Source organism: Dermacentor albipictus, unplaced genomic scaffold (assembly GCF_038994185.2).
Source record: "Dermacentor albipictus isolate Rhodes 1998 colony unplaced genomic scaffold, USDA_Dalb.pri_finalv2 scaffold_26, whole genome shotgun sequence".
NCBI classification, from domain to species: domain Eukaryota; kingdom Metazoa; phylum Arthropoda; class Arachnida; order Ixodida; family Ixodidae; genus Dermacentor; species Dermacentor albipictus.
The window spans coordinates 2,837,247-2,859,464 of NW_027225580.1; the positions used below are offsets into that span (position 1 = coordinate 2,837,247).

General features: G+C 45.8%; 2 protein-coding genes across 2 annotated transcripts in view; one reads left to right on the plus strand and one right to left on the minus strand.

Moving 5' to 3' along the window:
- LOC139052541 (uncharacterized) overlaps positions 1 to 13,386 on the minus strand; it is a 36,409-nt gene extending 23,023 nt beyond the window's left edge. The window contains exon 1 of the mRNA XM_070529649.1: positions 13,339 to 13,386. The gene's annotated coding sequence lies outside the window, so the exon portion shown is untranslated. The remainder of the gene's footprint in view (positions 1 to 13,338) is intronic.
- A 2,001-nt stretch (positions 13,387 to 15,387) lies between these two features.
- LOC139052518 (putative phospholipase B-like 2) lies at positions 15,388 to 22,218 on the plus strand. Its single transcript, XM_070529634.1, has 3 exons — positions 15,388 to 15,431; positions 20,132 to 20,291; positions 22,042 to 22,218. Exons 1-3 carry the CDS (start codon positions 15,406 to 15,408, stop codon positions 22,216 to 22,218), a joined length of 363 nt encoding a protein of 120 aa, XP_070385735.1. The 5' UTR covers positions 15,388 to 15,405.

Genomic DNA, 22,218 nt, shown 5'->3' on the forward strand with positions numbered 1-22,218 from the left:
ACGCATTTATGTATTTATTTATTTATTTTGATAGTACACTTTTAAGGCTAGAGACAACGGCCGAGCGAGGTGAGCGACAACCGTCTTCTTCCTCTTCGTCTTCTGCTGGCGCCAGTATTTCTCACTACTGTCACTCTCCGCCGAAAAAGGAGCCGTCCTCGCGACCTATGGAACAGGCAGCACTGGTGGGTCGTTGTGCGGCGTCAGTTGGTCGACATGAACAGTTTCGCGTCCGCGAAGCCATTGGCCCGCAGAATCATATAGCGTAATGTGCATTTACTTTAAACAGAAGTGGTCCTTCGGTGATTATTCCACGTTTCATGTCATTGAGTTCTGTCTCGCCGAGTAGGCCTCAGAGGGAAGTCAAGAAGCCCCTCAATCAAATAAAAGAAAAAGAAAAAAAGCGTCGGCGTTCTAATTTTGGGAAAAAGCAAAGCGCTTCCAAATGATGGGGGGTAGCGTGGGTGGCTGCGACAAACAGTCCGCTTCGGTCCGTTGGTAGGAAAGAGGGAGGTAAGGAGGGCAGGAATGTTTCTGTTTGCCCTCCATAAGTGTAATTACAGGCTACGATAACGACACAGGCACGAAGATGCCTTTGATCGTCACAGGGGACTTTAACGTCGATGTTTATTTACAACAATGTGTAAATTTAAAAGAAAATACAGTGTCGTGATATTGTGCTGCTTTTCAGCGGCTGTAATTGTTGACAAAGGCGCCGAAGGACCCCTCAAGCCATCATTTGAACGGCTTTGCCCTCCGCATCCTGTAACGCTGTACTGTGACGAAGCAAATAAAGCATTTGATCAATGAACCCGCAAACACACGGATTATCGATTTAATAAGGGCATCTATGGCCTCAAGTTCATATTGTCTATCAATATGCCGCGAGACCAGTTTGCTACCATGTCTCGCAATGGGGACGCAATCGAACATGTCCCTGTTAGCTGGTTGGATGCCACAAACATGCGCAAGTATGCCTCGTGTCAGTCCAGCTTGATCATCTTGCCGGTTCCCCTGCGCGCTCCTTCTTCGGGGCAAGACAAGGAGGAACCCATGCAAGCGTGTGAAATGTCTGCGCCGCCCTTCTACTGCCCTCTCCGCCGCGTTCCCCAGCGGCGAGGGCGATACAAGGGGTAACGATGTAAGAGATAAGATAAACGATGTAAGAGATACCAGGTACGCCAACCCCGCAAGAAGTCATCTAATGCCCTGCCTTCAAAAAGCTGAAACTGCGTTGGCAGACGGGGCATTCACTTCTGTTGGTAATCACCGATGCCAGTTGCTGAAATATGATGCGTTGCTCTCTATTCAGAATTTTATGGATATTCTTATTTCTCTGAGATTCTAACTGTGCATGAGCCCTCGGACGTAAAGCGAACTGCGAAGTCTAAGTGCTTGCCTTGCAGTCGTACATATAAAATCGCATATTCGTCTGAGCGTAAACATGTTCACAAAAATTATGGTACACAGATGTGAAACACGTTCAAAAGATTACGATGGTTCTCAATTCCCTTCAACTAAATGATAAACATAATGTGCATCATTCTTTTGTTCATTTCACCTTGAAGTTCTCTCTGGGAAAACGTAATAGAATTTCCCTGCTTTTTATACTACAACAATCTTTTGTCGTCATCCGAGCAATATTACATATTTTATTTATTCTAATTACTTGTTACCTCAAGGGTCCCTAGTCAAGGAGTATTACGTGAGTTGTGTATCAATTTCACAAATGCAACGTTTGCCCTTCGCATTTAAAGAATACACTATGTAAGAAAGATGTGTTGCGAGAAAGTGCGTGCCCTCATTAAAAGACAATAAACCTGCAAATATTATATTAGCACATACGTGATAATGAAATTATTGTAACCTGCGATTTGATGGGGGTCAGTGCCCAAAATATGCAGTTCGTGGTCTAATGATCTACCGTGCATGACTCATTTTCTTCAGGGGAGCAAACGGAAAGAAATTGCAGGGCATTCGAATAAGAGACGCCCTTCGTGATATCGATAGGAACTGGTAACATAGGTAGATCTTGGGGGCTAAAGGGTTGTATGGTGGTAGTAGCTCTTCTATTCAAGAAGTAAAATAGCAGCAAAACTTGAACAGATGTTTCGTGGGGACGAAACAAGGTGCCGCATTTCAGCTGAGACGCTTAGTACGTAGTGGCGGCCATAAGGCGTCGTGCTTTGTGGTGCATGCAAGGAAGAGGGTGGTTACTCCAAGTGAGGAACTGTGGCGCTTGCAGGCCATCACGGAAACGTCAATCGTGAACGACAACGCAGATCTGTGGAAGTTTGTGGTGCCAGAGAATGGTCCTTTTACCTGGGTGAGCGCCGCTGTGGCTAGCCACCTGGCTACCACGGGCCTCGAGTGGGCCCGTCTTATTAGCAGGGAGAACATCGGAACGTGAGTAGAAGTACTGTCACGTCTTGTCACCCATTCACCGTCGACTGGTCATACAAGTTCACACAAGCCGGTTGGTCGTTCCGTACTCAAGGAAACACAGTAAAGGAAGGGGGGGGGGGTCAGAGTCTGGAGGAAAAAAAAAAGATATGCACCGACTGACCACAATGCACAATTAATAAAAAAATGACACCAGAACACCAACACACATTCACTTCGTATAGATCAATGATGGTGACAAAAGGAATACAACGAGCAATTACCAGTTCAAAGAAAACAAACGATGGCATACGCATGGCCGGGCAGCAGTCGCAAGTCCATAAACTCTGAAGTTGATGGTGGAGTTTTCCCGAACAACGCTGGCGAGTCGATCTTGTTGAGGCTGAAGCGGTTGCTGGGCCAGGTTCTGCCGGAGGTCTAGCTTTGACAACCTCTCTCGAGCAGGCTGCGCTAACTTAAGGGGTACTACTTTGAACGTCGTTGCAGACGTTGGTTTGTCGTCGCTTACGTCAACTAGTCACTCGGAGTTCAGGCGCGGCTAGGCGGCCCAGGCGATACTGGACGGCACTATAGCCCCTCGACTACTTCTCAGCAGATTATAGGCTCAGCTTCTAGACTAATTAGCAAGGTCCAAGCCCCGCACTTAAGTAACTTCTCCTTGCCCTCGTCCCCTCGGTCGGGGAACGGCAGATATTGGTGACGATCCAATCAAGGTCACCCAATTATCTCACGATTTCTCCCAAGCAGTAGCACTGTGAGACTAGCCTCACTAGATGAAGTTCTAGAATTAAATGTTGCCAAGCTCAGATTCGAATGGTGGCCTGTCCGGACCTAGAGATTCTTAGCACCCTCTGCTGCGCCACAGGATCGACCACCGCCGTGGTCAGTTGCTTCACAGCTGCTGGGGACTGAGGGCCGGGTTGTATTGATATAGGAGGTTGTGGCCAAGTACTGCACCAGGGTGGCCAATCCTGTTCTGGTGAGGGAGTGCATTACCGGTTCTGGTAACCGGGATCAGGCCGCACTCTTGGCCTGCTTATGCAATTTTATGAACACACGTTTTTTTCTTAATACGGTGGGAATTGTGCGGCACGGGGATTCGAACCACGCTCCTCTTGCATGCGAGGCTGATGCTCTACCTCTACGCCACAGCTGCAACTCAAGGTAGCGCCAAAAAAAATCGCTAAGCGTCCCTCCCGAGTTACTGGCGGTTCCCTGACTCGAAACAGCAGCGTGGCAAGTACAGGATGCGTTGACGTTATACATATAGACAGAGTCGCTTTTGGGACCCGAGATATCATGGGTCATTACATGGCGGAATCCATCAATACGTACACAAGATCTATCCGTTTAAAAGAAGGACGTGGACAGAGCGCTGTCGCTTGAGACTAAGAGGATGTTGCGTTGCTAAGACAGTAACGGATATTGCGGATGCTTATAAGAAGGTAGTTGCCACTTGGCGGTGAGAGCATGCTGGAAGTTCGATATACCAGACGTCGAAGTAATAAAGTCGCAGTTTCGCCCAAAAGACGAAGCATCGATAGCAATAGCAAATTATTGGACGGGCATACGAAGACAGTTTTATCGACCGTATCAATTTGTAAACATATATGCATACTAACTAAATTAACAAGCGTGGTGTCACGCACGCAAAAGCAGACATGAACACATCTCACTCGATAACCGCAGAAACACGTTGCTAAAACGCCGCAATGAGGAAACGCGGCATCAGCAGCGAGCGAATTGACCTTCGGGCTGCCGCTCGCATGAACGCGAACTAAGTCGCGAAAACACAGCCCAGCGCGGATTCTGTACCCGTCGCAGATGGCTTTCAACATACAGCGGCCCGGCCGGGCACGCGCGGCCACTCGGCCAGCCTAGAGTAGAAAAGTAGCATAGGGGTTCAGAAATGGCCGATCAAATTTTTTGTGGCAACATACTTGCTGTGTGGCAATTTTTTTTTTCGGTGTTTAAAATAATCCCGCGAAATATGAAATACAACCACGTTATCGCGCGGTATCATATTGCAGCGCTCCCAACCGTGCGTCGAGCCCATCACTTATCGGAGACGAAGGCCCTTTTATGTGTGCCATCGCCAAAGATGCTAACGCATTGTGAAGCCGATGCCTAGAGCCGCTCACTTCGCTACGGTCCGCGCGCGCGGTTCGTTCGCATGAAGCGCGGTTGAGAGCGCTGCATTGCGATACCGCATAGGGTGCCTCAATGTAACCCGCCGCCGTACAAGGTGTAAACCCTGCCTTCGTGACGGCCATATTGGGGCGAGTGCAGATACGGTGATCAATGAAGCGTCGGCCAATATTTTGTTTAGCATGGGCTTGCGCCATCAAATTCAAGCGTATGAAGGTCTTGCACATTTACTCGCAATCCTAAGCGCTTCTTGCACAGATAAATAAAATAGCGTATGCTTGCATGCATAGATCTGAGAGGAAATTACCACTGTGCAGCTAGGTCCGCGTTGGCCAACTGGGATGCTCAAAGCGATGAATTACTTGACTAGATTGACTGCTTTAAAAAGAACGCCTTTCGGTGCTGTTGGACATGAGAGTTTATAAGGTGCATAACATGCAGTATAGGCTTCAGTTGTGTCTCTTGCTACAAATAAGCAACCAGTTGACGATGAGTTATCCACGTAACTTCGCGGCGGCAATAGCAGCAAACGTGCTCGGCTGTCATCGATGAACAGGATGCGGGCCGCTCTCGGCCGAGCTCAGCTTAAAGCCGGTAAGGAAACTTCGAGATAACATGCTAAAGACCACGACAAAAGTCTGGAACCCGACATGGTCGCGCGTGGCTCGGATCAATCGAGATAAATCTGGTCGCATCTCGCGTCACAGAAGAACTGATAATGTGGCGTGCCGGCCGCTTTAAGAATGATCAAACAAACAGAAGCATGTTTCGCGGCATTATTCTAACCACACAATACTGGTACCTAAAAGCGGACAGGTGCAATACTCTTATAAGAAGCAGCATAGGTGTTATGGCTTACCTCGCAGATATTAGAGTTATCATTCGCATTTCAGTTGTTACGCCTCACTACCCGCCGCGGTTGCTCAGTGGCTATGGTGTTAGGCTGCTGAGCACGAGGTCGCGGGATCGAATCCCGGCCACGGCGACCGCATTTCGATGGGGGCGAAATGCGACAACACCCGTGTACTTAGATTTAGGTGCACGTTAAAGAACCCCAGGTGGTCGAAATTTCTAGAGTCCTCCACTACGGCGTGCCTCATAATCAGAAAGTGGTTTTCGCACGTAAAACCCCATAATCTGTTACGCCTCACTTTCGCCTCCCATACTGTTCCGCTCCTTATCCCGTGGAAAGCGAAAACAGTCTATGCCTTTCGTTGTGGAGTCAACACAGCGGTAGACAACACCCTGGCATGCTGGTTTTTGCGACTGAACACAGTTCAATCGCCCAGCACCTGGCGCACAACACAGCAGCTTCGCAAACTCCCCAACAATGCTGCTTTACCAACGCCGGAAGGAACGTGTGCCACAAGCGACTCACCCCAATATGGTGACCACGGAGCAAAACGGCGGCGCGGCACAGGCCAAAGGGTGTCACCACTCTGTACGGCGACGCGCTACGTCGAGGCACCCTAATAGCGCATGAGCACAGTCACGTTGTTTTATTTCATATGTCGCGAGCTTTCCTTACATGCCAAAAAAAACTTGCCACACAGCATGTACGTTGCCACAAAAAAAAAAATTGGTTCGGTCGTTTCTTAATCCCCTCTACAACGCAACGAAACGCACTTCGCCCTAAAGTGAATATTGAAAATTTTGCAGAATTCAGCTTAATTAATGAACTAATTACGCGCAATATAAAAATACTCTAAGGAACGCCACATGACTGCAAACCATATTCGTTGGTTTCATTCTGTTGCGGCTAACCACTTTATTCCTTGGTTCAAGTTACGTGAAACACCCGGTGTATGTCAAATCGCAAGCTTCTTGGTCTAGGCTTTTTGTGTAACTGTAACTGAATTTGAAAAAGGAAGAATGTCCGTGTTTATCTATCCTGGTAATCCGTGCAGATGCAACAGTCAGGTGCTGATCTTGGATTACAAGCTCTTCGTTCCTGGGACACCCATTGTGGACGGGACGCTTTGGATTTACGAACAACTTCCGTGCGTTCTCCGAATTTTATTATTATTATTATTATTATTATTATTATTATTATTATTATTATTATTATTATTATTATTATTATTGTTGTTGTTGTTGTTGTTGCTGTTGTTGTGCCCAGTATGAACGGCTGTGATTGCATGTTATGGTGTATTTTGATGCCGTATCCTTGTGAAGTTATGTTATGGTGTATTTTGATGTCGTATCCATGAAGGCCGACGCGATCATGGGGTGACGTCTCGATGGGATCGTCCTCTATCTCGCTTGGGAGCACCACGCAGACGCATGACTCCTCGGAAGTAGCTCGCCACACATCGCAGAGAACGCTTTCCCACCCGACGTGCTACGGCGCAGCGATCACGTCAGAGGCGTCCCGCATCGGACGCTGCACCTAGGAATCACGCTGTGAGCTACGGTGAACTAGAATACATTATAGTGACACGACCGGAATGGCGCGCCTGCTTTTCCGGCGGCCCGTTACGCTCCGGAAAGCCGCTAGAGGCGCTGCCGCTCTCTTTCATAGTGCGGCGCGGACGGCTGGGCTTGCGTGGGGCACGGATAGGCATTCGTCAGCCTGCCTCTCCTGCGTTTCGCAAGTCTGTTGAGAGTGGTGTGCATTTGGCCTTGTGTTTCGTGCGAAGGGCCTTCTCGTGCGGACCGTGTGCCCTGTGCGTCTTCGCCGCGTGCAGCCCGCGGCATGGCGAAGAGGCGGACAGATTCACACTGCTTCGCTCCGGGCTGCCGCACGGGCTACCCAAGCGGACCCAAAGCGTCGTTGTTCGCGGCACCGAAAGACGACGAACTCCGCAAAAAATGGGAGCGCAACCTTCACAGGAAGGATAAAGCTCTCACCGTTTCTTCGGCGGTATGCGAGCATCACTTTGAACCCCACTTAATTCTGCGGGACTATGTGCACGTGGTAAACGGCAACGAAGTGCGGATTCCGCGAGGGAAGCCGTCGCTTGTTCCGGACGCGGTACCAACACTGCTTCCAGGCTGCCCAACATATCTTTCCTCTGCAACACCGCGACGAAGGCCAGAAAGGAAGAGGAAAGTTTTGCCAACTACTGAAGTGAAGCAGAAAAGAACGTGCCAACGAAGCAGGAGCCAGTTCTGCAGCGGCGAGGATGATGCTGGAGCGCCAGAGCATGAATATTCGCTTGCAGCCGACCGTGCTTCATTATCTGTCGACTCTCTCCGGACCATGGAAGCTCCGTCCAAGAATTGGTGCCGAATTGAATTGGAGAGTCTCGAGGCCGTAATATTTGTAACAACATCTGTCCAAATAGAGAAAAGACTACAGATGTGGCATGAAAAAGCTGTGTGTTTTACAACGTCAGGAGGAGAATTTACTGCGAAGATGTACATTCAAGGTGTGCTATGTGCTGAAAAAGCGGTGACTTTTGTGTCTGATGCAAGCAATATTTTGAAACTTGCACATGCAAGCTATGCTTGCAAAGGAGCCATGAACATTGAGGATTTCACTCATATTTCCCACTCTCTGACGATAAAGCTGCGAGCTGCAACAGCCAGCACAGCACGTGGTGCCTCCAGCGTACAGTGCCTCGGAATAGTAACCACAGAAGGTATTTCCCTTTTAATACCAGTTGTTTCAGCTAAGGTGAACTGGAATATATAATGTTAACTTTTTAAGATACCGAGCTAGCTTCTGCGGCGTTGTAATGGCATTGTTGGCGGGCATCAGTAAACAGATGAATCGTGGTAACTAGTAAACTGGTTAACTAAATTCTAATAGTGAACTTTTTGACTGTTCACCTATTTTATTATTTCACCTTCGCTGAAACAATTGGTTTATGTTTGTTGTATTTGTGTACAGTTGCACCATCTTTGCTGGCATACTTGCTAACGTGTGTGCTTGTCGTTTTCTTAACTTTCAGGACAGATCTGCAGCGAATGCAAGACTCTCCGAAAATCCTTGCTGACTAGAAAATCATGTCTAAATGCCGCTGTGCGCCTGTCTACTGGAAGAACCCTTGCTCATCGACTCAAGTTGCTTAAGCGGAAGACAGCACGCCTTAGAACCAGTACCGATTCTCTGAAGAAGCAGTTAGGTGAAATGATAACAAAAAAACAAAGCTATTGCAGAGGAGGAACTGAATGAAAAGATGGCAGCCGTTTCTCCAAAGCAGCGTGAGGCAGCTCTCCATATCTTTAAAGCCTCATCGCGTAAAAGCACCAGAGGAATGAAGTTTTCAAATGAGTGGGTACTTGATTGCCTAATTATGAAGATGAAGAGTGCACGGTTGTATGAACATTTAAGGAAGGAAAAAATCCTAGTGCTGCCAAGCAAGTCCACACTTCGCAAATACCTGAAGCTGTACAGGACTGGATTTGGATTCAGTGAGAAGATTTTTGAAGTGCTAAGCAAGACAACCTCCTCCATGGATAACTTCTCACGCCACGGTGGCCTCATAGTGGACGAGATGAAACTCTCAGAACACCTTTCCGTCACAACAGCAGGTCATGTAGATGGATTTGTTGACCTTGGCTCCTTTACTTCAGCAGAAGACAAGCACGCTGTCTGTGACCATGGCATGGTCATAATTTTTGTACCTTTCGTTGGCAAATGGACCCAAATACTGGGGGCATTTGCCACACGTGGAAACGTAGAAGGCAGTCTTCTGGCCAAGATCATGATCGAAGCCGTGATTCTAGCAGAAAATGCCGGACTGCGAGTTGACTTCATTACTTCAGATGGAGCAACCTGGAATAGGAAAATGTGGACCAACATGGGCATTGCTGCATCATTGACCGGTGCCAAGTGCAGTGCTGTGCATCCTGTGGACCCTGATCGTCAACTATACTTCATCTCAGATTTCCCACATTTAATCAAATGCCTGCGCAATGGGCTACTCAAGTCTGACTATCAAGTGCCCGAGGGAAAAGTAAGTTTGTGCAGCTAAACGGCACACTGTACTTTTATGCAGGGTTACGTTTCGCAAAATGGCCATATATTCAGTGACTATCAAATTACATTTATTTCAGGTTTCCATGCAGGTGGTTCGAAAGGCTCTCAGACTGGACAGCACCCGGAGTTGCGTCACTTTGCAGGCAATGCATGGGATCACAAACAGTCACACAAACCCCAACGCTTTTGAGAGAATGCGTGTTTCGTTAGCATTTCAGCTTTTTGGAAAAAAAGTCATTGATGGGCTGGAGCTCTACAAGACCACGATCGAGGAACATTGTGGTGACATCACAGCAACAGTGAACTTTTTCAAGTAAGTGCTGCACATTTGCTCTGATGTAGTGCCTTTTTGTTTCTGCTTAGTAGCCCTTTCTACTATTACTGCAATACACATGTTGTGTTACTGGCAATAAACCGAGTGTAACCTTCTCTCCTTCCCTTTTGCAGACTCATTCACGACCTCATCGAGATCCTGACATCACGCTTTCCTGCCGAGGCTCTGCGGCCAAACTCTTCTGCTGTACAGAAACTTAATTCGTTCTTAGAGTTTCTGAGGAGCTGGGAAAATCACACAAAGAGGCAACAAGGCTTCCTTAGTAAATCTACAGCAACAGTACTACGAGTCACAGTAGCAAGTGTACTCGCACTTTTGAAGTACCTATGTGACGACCTCGGCTTTAGGTACCTTATGACGTCTAGAGTAAGTCAAGACCCTGTTGAGCGCCTTTTTGGAATCGTACGCCAATCTTCTGGCTGCAACTCTCACCCAACACCCCAGCAATTTATTATCACAATTAACTGTCTGAGTTTCAGCAACCTAGCACACTCAGTATCCAGAGAAAATTGTGAGGCAGGCGTTCTCAGCGCTCTTCTGCCTGCAAATGCTGGTCTCCAAGCAAGTCCAAGCACTAAGCAACAACTTGTTGACAAACTGCTTGACTCGGGAAACTTGAGTGTAGCAGAAGACCTGCTTATGGACAATGCCCCAGACCATTCATCCTGTGTTGTTGCTTCCAGTGACAACAGGCTTATTTTCTATATTGCCGGGTATGTTGCCCGAAAGTGCATCGTGAAATCAGAATGTGAGGCATGCCTCACTCGTCTCTTGATGACTAAAGAGGCTGCAGAATGCTTGAACTAGGCTTCATTCACACGAATGAGAGATAATGGCGGCCTCCTCTACCCGTCAAGTGTGCTTTATACGTTTGTTGTAAATTTGGAGAATGCCTTTACTGAATGCTTTAGTCTTTTGGAATTACATTCTGACAGTGTACTTGATGTTCTGGACCACATCAAGCGAAAGCAGAAGATTCAACTTGGATGCCAAGATCATTGTGAGCAAGTTGCAGCTGAGGTTACAGCATTTTATATCACAACACGCCTACATTTTTTCACAAAGAGCCTAAACCAGGCTAGCATCAAAAGGCGTGAAGGTGCGAAGCACCTTAAATTGAGCAGGTGCTAAACATTACTCAGTGCTCTTTGAATAAATCATACTTCAGCCCTGCCTTTATCGCTTTGGTTTCTTCAGCATGCAGCTGCCTACCACGTGTAGAGCGTTGCGTTTATACTGAACTGCATGCGAAAAATTTACTGGACTATCAAGAATTTATCTGGAGGGTGAAGGTGGGCGTAAGTGAGTCGAGGGTGGGCAACCCCCTAGCTAGGGTCTCCGGATCGCCCTTGGAGCAGCTCAACACTGAATGAATTTGCGTGCCATTAAGAGTGTTGAGAAACTGCCCATCAAGAATGTTTGCTGCTTTTCGCTACGACGTCGTTACAAGGACGAAGATGTAAGTTTCGCAAAATCGATCATTCATTGCCCGATCATGTCTGCGGACAGCTTGTATTAGTTCAGCACAGTGTAATTGTGTCCAATTTGCACAGATGTGGAAAGGCGATCGAATGAAAATTTTTCTACCCGCAGCCGGCGATTGCTCTCGGTTGAAAATACGGAACGCGATGTTCGGGCTTAAATTATTTATCGGTATTTCACTACCTGAAATGTGCAAATAATAAGTAATCGCACGTGTAAGATGAGTGTGTTTAGGTAACAGCACCGATCATTTCGAAATCTGCAATTATTGCGTGCGGAAAAGCCCCAGACACCGTAGGCAGCCGCGCAAAAGCAGTATGAAAAGTTGCAGTGGCGCCATCTCGTGGCATCAATGCGAAAACGGGCCGCCTGCGCGGAGCCGTTCGTGCCACTAGAATATATTCTAGTTCACTGTACTCTGAGCGTAAAAAGGAGCCACGTCGCCAAAACGTGAGGGTGCGGGGGACGAAGGAAGTTGGAAGGGGAGAGAGCGAGAAAACTTATTAAAGGGAAGGGTAGTGGGGCAGCCTCGCACCGTTGCCACACTGCCCGAAGGGGAGACCCGGGCGAGTGGCGCGCCACGTGTCGGGACAGCGCCGCACATTGCGAGGAGGGGGGTCTTCTGTGTTTGCCGCAAGATGGCTCTGCGTGCTCGCAGAGCGCAGAAGAAATGTAGCGGCAACGTACTTCGCTACTGGTGTAACTGCGACTTCTGTAAGTTACATGCTCATAATTACCGATATACACCGCAGTATAACTTTCTACGGCACGTTTCTAAGGCAACACCGCATTCACTAGAGGTGCTTTTGTACCGCTTTGAAGCATCGAACTTGTGGCTGAGTGGTAGCGTCTCACACTCGGGAGACCCTGGTTCGATTTCCACCCAGCCCATCTTGCAAGTTGTTTTTTATTTATGAAGTGCCCCCCGGAACTAATCGCACACGGCCAACGCCGCCGACGCCGACGACACCGGCTTTTCTGCGACACGAGCTCCTTAACGCTGTCGCCTTAAATGTAGCGTCGTCTACAAGGTTGACTGCTCGGACTCTGATGCCAGCTAATTCGCGAGACGGGGTGGTGACGTCTCGCTCGCCTCAAGGAACACAGAAGACACGTTACGAAAGCAGTGCATGCCACACGTGCAAAGACGGAACTGCTGGATAATTGCATGACAAAAGGACACACGTTCGATTTAGATTATATAGCCACGTTACCACGGGAACACCGATGAGACCGAATAAAATTTGTGGAATCATGGTTTATCCGTCGCAGTCAATGTGCGTGCAATTGAAACCGTGACCCCCTGCGGGATGTTTACGGCAGTTTCATACATAAATAGGATGTATTTCCCACTTTCTTGCCATTTTTGTACAGACGATGCCACCGAAATAAGTGGCGAAAAGTGTATGCATTTGTTATACTTTATCGTTGAGTAAAGCCAGTGATAAAAAAAAAACTTGAAATATGAGTTGCGCTGGCTTTTGGAACATTTTTTTCACGTTGGCTAAGCTATGTCTTACGTCACCTTCAAACGACATTCATGCGCATTACGTCCTGAAGCTGAGTCAGTTCCACAACTACGATATTTTACTTATGAGCATGAATTGGGTGATGCAAATGGCCGCAAAGATACTTCTTACAATAGCAATGATCCAATACAGCAATCCCTGAATTATTTCGATTTGTTCGAATCGGAGCTGTCTCGAAAGTGTGTGTTAATTTCCTCTCGCCCTATAAGTGTTAGTAGTTTCACATGCCAGTAAAGTATACGGGAGCAGCAACGCTTGTGGCACCATCCTGTGACGCTATGTTTTACCTAATCCCGTAAAGTTATCCTTACCCGAAGTTCTGTTTACCTCCTAGCCTAATGGCGTGAGAAACACTGTAATTGTCCGTGTAATGGGGAACTATATTTTTTCGTTTTCTTTACCTTGAACGACAGAACTGACGGCATACAAAAATACTTCCAACTTGATGTGATTGAAGGAATCTTCACAAGTCCTCACCGTTAGTCACTCGATCAAAGCGCCTTCGCCAGCTTTACCTCGCAGGCTGGTAAAGTCATGGATGGGCCGTAGTTGCAGCCACAGCTGCTGTGTCTCCCCTGTTCCGGTCGTTGATCTGTGAAATGTCCTGCGTAGTATACGTGCAGGCTAAAACTTGTTACCTGTACTACGCATGTGGACGTGCGGCTTTATATAATTCCCGTTTATAAGCCTAGAGATGCCTCGACAACAACCGCCAGCAAAAGCTTCAACGAATTAGTCGTCAGGCAACCGTATGAACAGTTTCGCTCACTCCCCGCTGGAAGAAAAATCGCTGCAGCAAAAACAGGTGCATTAGCAATTGTTTCTCGTTCTCCGAATTAATTAATATTACGGCAGTTTGTCTACCTCATCAATATATTTTTTCAGAACACAACCCTAAAGATAACCACTAAATCGTACCCTTTTCTCCAGCGAACGCACATCTCAATATTTTACAGGTGTTTACTCATCTCCAGAACTTGCAAATGCTAGTGTAATGGATGAAGGGCTGAGGGGTGGGGACGTCGTTGCTATGATTACAACGTACAGTGTAGTTACAGGAACTGAAGCGCTACTGGCAAAACTTTCTTTTATAAAAATGCTCTACACAAACCCGACAAATGATGTTGTCTTTCTTGACGTTCAATAACTTATTATATTCGATCACATTTGATGGAATGCGGCATCTTCCAAACATAGCCATTTACTGATACTTGCCGCAATAATAAATGACATGGTGCCTTCCCTACTCCTCGCATTTTTGTTTGTATCTCTACACAACACCTTTTGTCCAGACTAATAGTGATTTATTACTTACATCATTTAAAATTAATAGTCAAACTACGCAACAAAACGTTTGCCTCAATCGCGTTCAATGAAAAAGTATACGTGAATGTGTTGACGTTCGAATTTTCAACGCCCCATATATTTTCTGCAGGAAGATGACGAGGTATGAAGACGTTAGCAGAGCCCTTCGTGACAACAAGTACTGGGCAAGCTATAATATCGCGTAAGTTATTTTCACCTCCGCCTAACTGTTTGTTCAGCCGAGTGGTACTTAACGACGTGCATGGAAAAAAAAGTGGTGTCTGAAGATGGAAAGATGCTGTGTGGAAATAAGTCTGCTCATTTGTTCAGCACACCTGAACAGTACTCTACCCATTTCGAGTGCCTATTTACATAGGTTGTTTCGTGAACTAGTGAAACAAGTAGTCAGATGCAACGTCGAGTACGGAAATTGGAGCAATCATTTAAAGTGGAGTTAACACAGGACGTAATTGCAAAACAAACGACATAAACTTATACAAAGCCAGATGGTTTATTTTTACTACTTCTTGTTACATGTATACTAGTTCTTCATTAGTGTACGGAGCGCAATCTAGGCGTAATGAGGCTGTAACAATCCAATCAGCCTTGCGACAAAGAACTTATTTTCTCCTTCAATGGGCAGGACACGCTTATAAGAAAAAAAATGCACCATCAGCTGGCATCCTACGGTGCTGACTAGTACATCGAAAACGCCAGAAGTCTCTTGCCTTATTCCTGGCTTTATGATAATGTTATTGTCACGTCGCACACCTAATCAGGCACATTGTAGGGCCCAAACATTGCCCTAATTTGAGTGAGTATGCCCTAATTTGAGTGACTGAAAGAAAACTTGTGAAATTAATTAAATGCTCATGATGAGGTGTACTTTATTCATCAAGATTTGTCTGCCCACTTAACTGACCCTGTTGCAAAAGCGCAGTTGTGCTGAAGGACACAGGGTCTTTTAAACTATTCTAAATAAAAAGAAAATAGGCCGGCTCACTCTTGGCAGAGGTACTTCATAGCATTAAAAACAAGATGCATTAGGCTGACGAACGGGCAGTTTTAGCATATGCAAGCCATGCAAGTAGACGCCACAGGGCAAGTTCAGCTCGAACAACTGGAGATAAGGAATGTTGATATTTTCCAGCTATTTCGAGGAGATCTTCAACGTCAGCGCACAGCTGCCAAAAGTGCAGCGGTACGGTGACTACTACACATACGAGAACGCTCCACGTGCCAAAATCTTCAGGCGGGACCACGTGAAGGTCAAGGACATGAACTCTATGATAAAGCTCATGAGGTAGGTGCTATCATAATAAGGGGGGTATTATAATTATGATGCAGGCGTTATCACTAGGCAGGATAATCCTGCGCATCATATCTCACAGCCTGGCGTGTGCCCACAGTGTAACTACTTACTGGCTGCGGCTAAGAGAAAGTAACGGCGCACCACGCTGTGAGCTAAAGCAGAGCTGGTCGGGTTAGAAAGGCGGTAACACGTACAATAAGCAGCAGCTAAAATTTACAGTAACGGCTTTCTCACTTCTACGCAGCCACAAAGTCAAGAACTGAGTGTAGTTATTTGCTTAAAATCCACTTCGCGAGCCGCGCGCGCGCTCACTTGACATTTTTTTTAATTATCATTTTGTGGCATAACTTTCAAACGCAGTACAAATACCTGGGAAATAGGCCGGAAACTAGTGCTCTTTTTGTGCGCGAAGAACAGCTTGGCATACGAGCTTACGTCATTAGTCTAGCGATTTTTTAATTTAGCGAGTTAGTTTCAGCTAATTGAAAAGTTAAACAGAACAGACAAAGTAAGCACTCGACGTGGGGGTTCAATGGTTATGGTGTTGCGCTGCCGAGGTCGCGGCTGCAATCCTGGTCGCGGCGGCGGCATTCCGAAGTGGGCCAAATGCAAGAACGCTGTGTGCACGTTTAAAGAGCCCCAGGTGGCCTAAATCAATCAGCAGCCCCCTAATACGGCGTTGGTCAAAGCCAAATCGGGGCTTCGGCCACGTCAATCTTGTAATGTTAATTCATGTTCCAGAAAAAGTTCGTTTTCTCTCTTTTTTCTACCTACGGGTGACGTCCGTGATTGCTCCTCCCCGGTGGGCGAGCGTCAAGCGAGCGTCCTTATCAAGTAGCGATCTTGCTGGTGTCGCGTTTGCGCGACGGGGAGGCACAAACAGTCACGTGACTCATGGACGTCTACTGAGGACGTGGCAGTTACACTCTTCGGCTGCTCAGTTTCTCTTTTCCCTGCAAAACTGACCGGAATTCATTACGCTGTAAAAATTAGCAGCGTAAAGTTCCTGCAATTCTTGAAACGATTATGAGCTCGTCGAGGGGCGCTCTTCAAGTTTTTCATTGGATCAAGTCACGTGGCTCTATTGGTGAAAACGGTAATAACCTAATTTGCATAACTTCTTGTCTATTTACTTGACCCAGTCATTTTCTGTATGCCTCTGTAGCAAAAGCAGTTTAGAGGAAACAGTTGAAACATCTCCTCTTTCCTATATAAAAGAAGAAGAAAAAGAAAACTCAAGCACGCTTCGTGAAACATCCCGGTATAACCGGGATGACTGCACGGGATTTTGACTAACCGGGATTTTGCACGGTATAACCGTGCAAAATGACTTCTCTGTCGAAACATTAAGAAAACGAAAACTGTTGTGGCAAAGTGCTAAAGCTGATAAAGAACAAGGCAAGAAGGTCGCACTAGTAAACGATAAACTTCGCATCGATTCCCAATTATACGCATGGGATGACGTTTTGAACACACGTGTTGTTGTCCGATCCGGGAAGGATCCTACACCAAGAGCGTAGCTTTCACAGCCTACTCTTGAGAATATTCGTGTGCTCTCTTTTAACGCCAGAAGCATTGTGAACAAAGTGGAAAAACTAGAAATATTGCTTTTGACATACGACCCTCATGTGGTTGCTATCACTGAGACGTGGTTGCATGATGACGTACACGATGATGAAGTTATTCCGCCCGGCTATCAGATACACAGGCGTGATCGAGGCACACGTGGCGGAGGAGTTGCTGTTATTTCTAAACTCGGTATTGATGTATGTCTGACAAACCAGATTACTGATCACGAAAGCCTGTTTCTCAACGTCACTGGTAATGCTGTTACATTTATGCTTTGTGTTGTTTATAAAGCCCCTGAAATGTCAGAATCATTTCTCGAACAACTTTACGATCATCTTCTTTTAAACCACCCACGACACGTGATTATTACAGGTGATTTCAACCTTCCAGCTATTAAATGGGATAAATTAGTTTACGGGCAATCTAAATCGAGTGATGTTATTTTAGACACAACGTTAGCTCTGACCCTTGATCAAATTGTCTGTGAACTTACGCGCAACAGTGCTGTCTTAGACTTATTCTTTGTAAGTGATATGTTTTTAAATGGTGTTATTAGTACTGAATCTGGTATGTCGGATCACAGCTTATTGTATTTTTCTTGGTCTTATCGAAGGTCCGCAGGGCATTCGAGTACTCATTCAGTGTGCATTAATGACTTTGACCGCGCTGATGATACATCTACCACAGATTACTTAAACACTGCACTGAACCATACTACACATGATGATGGTAATGCCTTGTGGGCACAATTTAAAAAGGCAGTCTTATTCTCAATTGAACAATATGTCCCATTCCGGAATGTACGTAAGAACCGTACAAACCCATGGATCTCTAGGGAGATTATCCATATTAAACGTAGACTCAAGCGACTTAGAAAGCGTAGAGACGTAACACCTGAGAACTTTAATGAACTGAAAAGAAATTGGCAGCTAAAGTAAATGAAGCGCGGACATATTAGTATCAAGTCACTCTCCCTGCATTCATTAGAGATGATCCTGCTAAATTTTGGAGATTTCTGGGTCAAGGCAATGAAACAGTAAATAAAATTAAACTGAATGGGAAATTCGAAACTGACGGCTTTATAATATCGCAGGCTTTAATTATATATTTTCAGAGCGTTTTTTCTCCGTCAAGTGCTTACGTACCCCAACCCGCTATGCTTGATGATATGGACATTCCTATCGTCACAAGGGAAGGTGTCTTAATTATGTTAAGGAACTTGAGCACCAGAAAGAGTATAGGACCAGATCAAATCCCAAATATATTTTTACAGCACTATTCTATACAGATAAGCGATTTCTTGGCAAAGGTCTTTAATGAATCCTTGCGTAGTCGCGAACTTCCGGACGACTGGAAAATTGCACGCGTAATTCCCATATTTAAAAAAGGTGATAGGTCAATAATTTCTAATTATAGGCCGATTTCTTTAACTTCTGTCTGTTGCAAGTTACTAGAGCATATTGTGGCTCACAATATCCAGTGCTTTTTAGCAGATAATAACGTCTTATCTCCTTACCAACACGGCTTTCAGAAGGGAATGTGCACGATGACACAACTGGTAACAACTATTCACGACTTTTTAGCAGCTCTAGATCGTTCTGGGCAAATTGATATACTTCTGTTGGATTTTTCTAAAGCATTTGATAAGGTTCCGCACTGTAAATTACTTCGAAAATTAAATAACCTAGGATTGCCACTATATCTTATCAAATGGGTTGAAGCATATTTAACTAATAGAAAGCAGTTTGTTGAAATCAAATCTAATGTATCTAGGATGCTCATCGTTACATCCGGTGTTCCCCAGGGGAGTGTTTTGGGGCCATTATTATTTCTTATATATGTAAATTATTTAGCGCAAGTAATCCCTGACTCAGTGACTATTAAACTTTTTGCGGACGATTGTATTGTGTTTAAAGAAATAACCTACAATGAAGATCATAAGCTATTACAGCGAACTCTCAGCCACATTGAATGCTGGTGCGCAGAATGGGACATGGAACTGAACGTTAACAAAACAGTGTTATTAAATTTAACGCGGAAAACTAATCCTAGCGTGTTCACTTACACTATCCATGGCTCTCACATTCAAGCAGTAACTCAATATAAGTATTTAGGGATTACTCTTTCTAGTGATATGACATGGGGAGTGCACATCTCTACAATTTGCGCAACAGCTTTTCGCAAACTATGTTTTTTAAAGAGGAAGCTTACAAAGGCAACGGTGAATGTTAAACTTCAAGCATACAATGCCCTTGTCAGACCTAAATTGGAGTACGCATCCGTTGTATGGGATCCCCACATAAAAAAGGATATACACTGCTTAGAACGCCTGCAAAGGAAAGCAATCAGATTTATATTTAATACATATAAAAGGCTGGATTCTCCAACTAAGCTCATGATTGCGCATAACATTCCCACCCTAGCTGCGCGCAGAAAAATCAGTCGACTAAAACTCTTGCATAATATTTTGTCTGGAAAAATAAATATATCGGTACCCCCATATTTAAAGTCCACCGCAAGAAGACCAACACGTAACACTTACAAACACTCCCTACAACCAATTTTTGCCAGAACAGAGGCTTTTAAGCAGAGTTTTTTCCCACGCACTGTTTCGGACTGGAACAGTCTACCTGAGTGTTTGTCAGGCTGATAATTTTGACGAAGCCCTTGAACTACACCTGTCTTAAATATCAACGTAGCCAAACTGTTATTTCTGGTGCAAGTACTACTGTTGTAAATTATTGATGTGCTGTTCTTTTTACGTGTATGTATGATAAATACCGTCCCAGTGAAACCGATGTATTGTCGTGCAAATGTTGTTGGAATTTATTTCTCTGCTGTTATTTTCCCATTTCATTGTAATTCCACTCCTGCTTGGGCCACATTGGCCTGCAGTATTGTGAAATAAATAAATAAAAAAATAAATAACCTAGCTGCTGATAACACATTCGCTTTGACGAAAACACAGCGACAAGTTGTGAATAATTATTTCAATGGTTTAGATTAGAGTCTTTAGAAATTGGTGAACACTTGGGTCTGGATGCCCGGAGTTGCGTGGTTCTGTAAGCAACTCCGAAGGCACTTTTATCCTCTAGTTTGTACAGTACGCTGCTTTATTGCAGGTACAACGACTACAAGAATGACCCGCTCTCGCGCTGCAACTGTGTGCCGCCGTACAACCCAACGTACGCCGTTGCTCCGCGTTACGACCTCCTAGACCCGCACGGGACGTACGACATACTCGAGATGTACCCGAGGGCTGTGGGCGGCATCGATGTCAAGGTGAGAAGGAAAAAACAAAACAAAAAAAAACAACAAACAGAACAACTGATTGCTGACAATGCTGAAAAACCGGCTCGCTGTCGCAGTAAGGTGACGTTAGATGGTCGTTTAAAGCCTAAATGCGTAACGACAAAACTATACTATGCAGCGGTGGCGCCGTTCGTTATACTAAATGTCTGCCCTCGTACTAATGATAAACCCCGAACCTTTAAGCACATTCATCTAGCCACTTGAAATGGGACATCTGTTGCTCTTCTTGAATACGCACCAAACCCTGGTATACGTATTGCAAGATGTCAGTGTTTTACTGCCCACTAGTGCATGAAGGGCATTAGTGCAACAAGTCGGAAACGAAGTTACAATAAGGAATCACATACGCACACTTCCAAGCAAAACAGCGCTGTCTTGCTAGGAAGTGTGCATACGTGATTCCTTATTGTAACTTAGTTTCCGTTCTGTTGCACCCAATCAAACCAGGGCAGTTTTACAGTAAAGGTGTGGTAAATCCTTGCCAAACGTGCGCGTGGCTGAGTTTATGTTTGGACGTAATAGCATACAGACACAGCCATCTCCTCAGCAAATTTGTTCAGGCACCCTACGCGCCACCCTTACGACTGTGGGTTTGATTGTTGCTCGCGACGACGTCTTTTTTTTTTCCACGTGCATTTATAGTTTCAACTGAATTAGTAAGCATAACCTTACACAGGGCGCATAAAAATAACGCAAGAACACCGCTGTCTGACACTTGAATTTGATTGAGGGAATGGAGGAGCTTATCTAGTGATAAAAAACAAAAAACAAAGTTCGAGGCAGTATATGATGAGACGAATAGTGGCCGTGGCTCTGGGCACCTTGCACCGGCAAGAGAGCCCTACTACACTCCTTTTCCATTTCAGCGTCGTCGAAATGGACCGCTAGTGATGCGAAGAACAGGATACGTTAAAAGCAACAAGGACGCACGCTTCGTCATTCGTCTGAATATCACGCAGTTACGTACCGAGCTCTTCCGAGCTGTAGCTAGTAATGCCCAGGGTTTCTAAGCTCGATCGCGTTCACGCCGAGTGATGCGGAGCTTGCGCAAGTGGACATTTTCAAAGCTCGGGCGCTCTTGTCTCGTGATAAGCGATCGGAGATGTCCCGGCAAGTACTTATCGCGTGCCTCACATTTTGCTTCCTCCGCTATCTAGGCTGTGTGTTGTGGCACTGCTGTAAACTAAAAAAAAACTTCCAGGGAAGGTGGCCATACGCAAGAAAGGCAGCTTCTGCATGCACATGCCGTCAGTCGTCTTATCCAAGAAGGAAACAGAACGTCTTTCTCCTGCATGCACAAGCCTCGTACAGGAATATAACTTATAGTAGCTCCTGCAATTTGTTGTTCCCGTCCGCTGTTTTTCTTTTCTTTTTTCCTGTTTTTTTAATAGTTACACACGCAGCATGGTAACTGACCATTATTTACATGGGTCCGTTACTGATTGGCCCTTCAAATAGCTGCGGAATGATTAGCCAACGTCCTGACAGACATTTAACTACCGGAAAAGCTCCCTTTTCCATGATCGCCTCCATGACGACGTCGCCATGAATCGTTCCGACTAGACAAGTTGCTATGCGATGTCCTTCAATAAAATTCAGTTGTTAGCAGGCGTTGTTCTTTTCTTTGTGTCATCCATGTGTAAGGTTATGCGAGTGAACGAGTTGATACGCGCGAACTATCCCCGGAAAATGCACTGTTTACGTTCTCTTTTGACTACAGCTGACCAACTACACGCTGTTCGCGTCTCTGGAGTTCGTCGGAGTGAGCGGGCCCACGTGGGACGACCAACCGCCCTTCCAGTGGAGCACCAGCGGTTTTCTGGACAGTCATGTCGGTCACCCCGACAAGTGGCAGTTCGGGCCGGTGATCAGAAAGTGGGCACAGCCCCGAGTCTAG

Bases quoted from the DNA above. Each gene is read 5' to 3' on its own strand.
- LOC139052518 (XM_070529634.1), top strand. From the start codon at position 15,406: ATGAACTCTATGATAAAGCTCATGAG. The intron at 15,432-20,131 runs GTAGGTGCTATC...GCTTTATTGCAG, and splicing joins TCTATGATAAAGCTCATGAG to GTACAACGACTACAAGAATG. The intron at 20,292-22,041 runs GTGAGAAGGAAA...TTTTGACTACAG, and splicing joins TGGGCGGCATCGATGTCAAG to CTGACCAACTACACGCTGTT.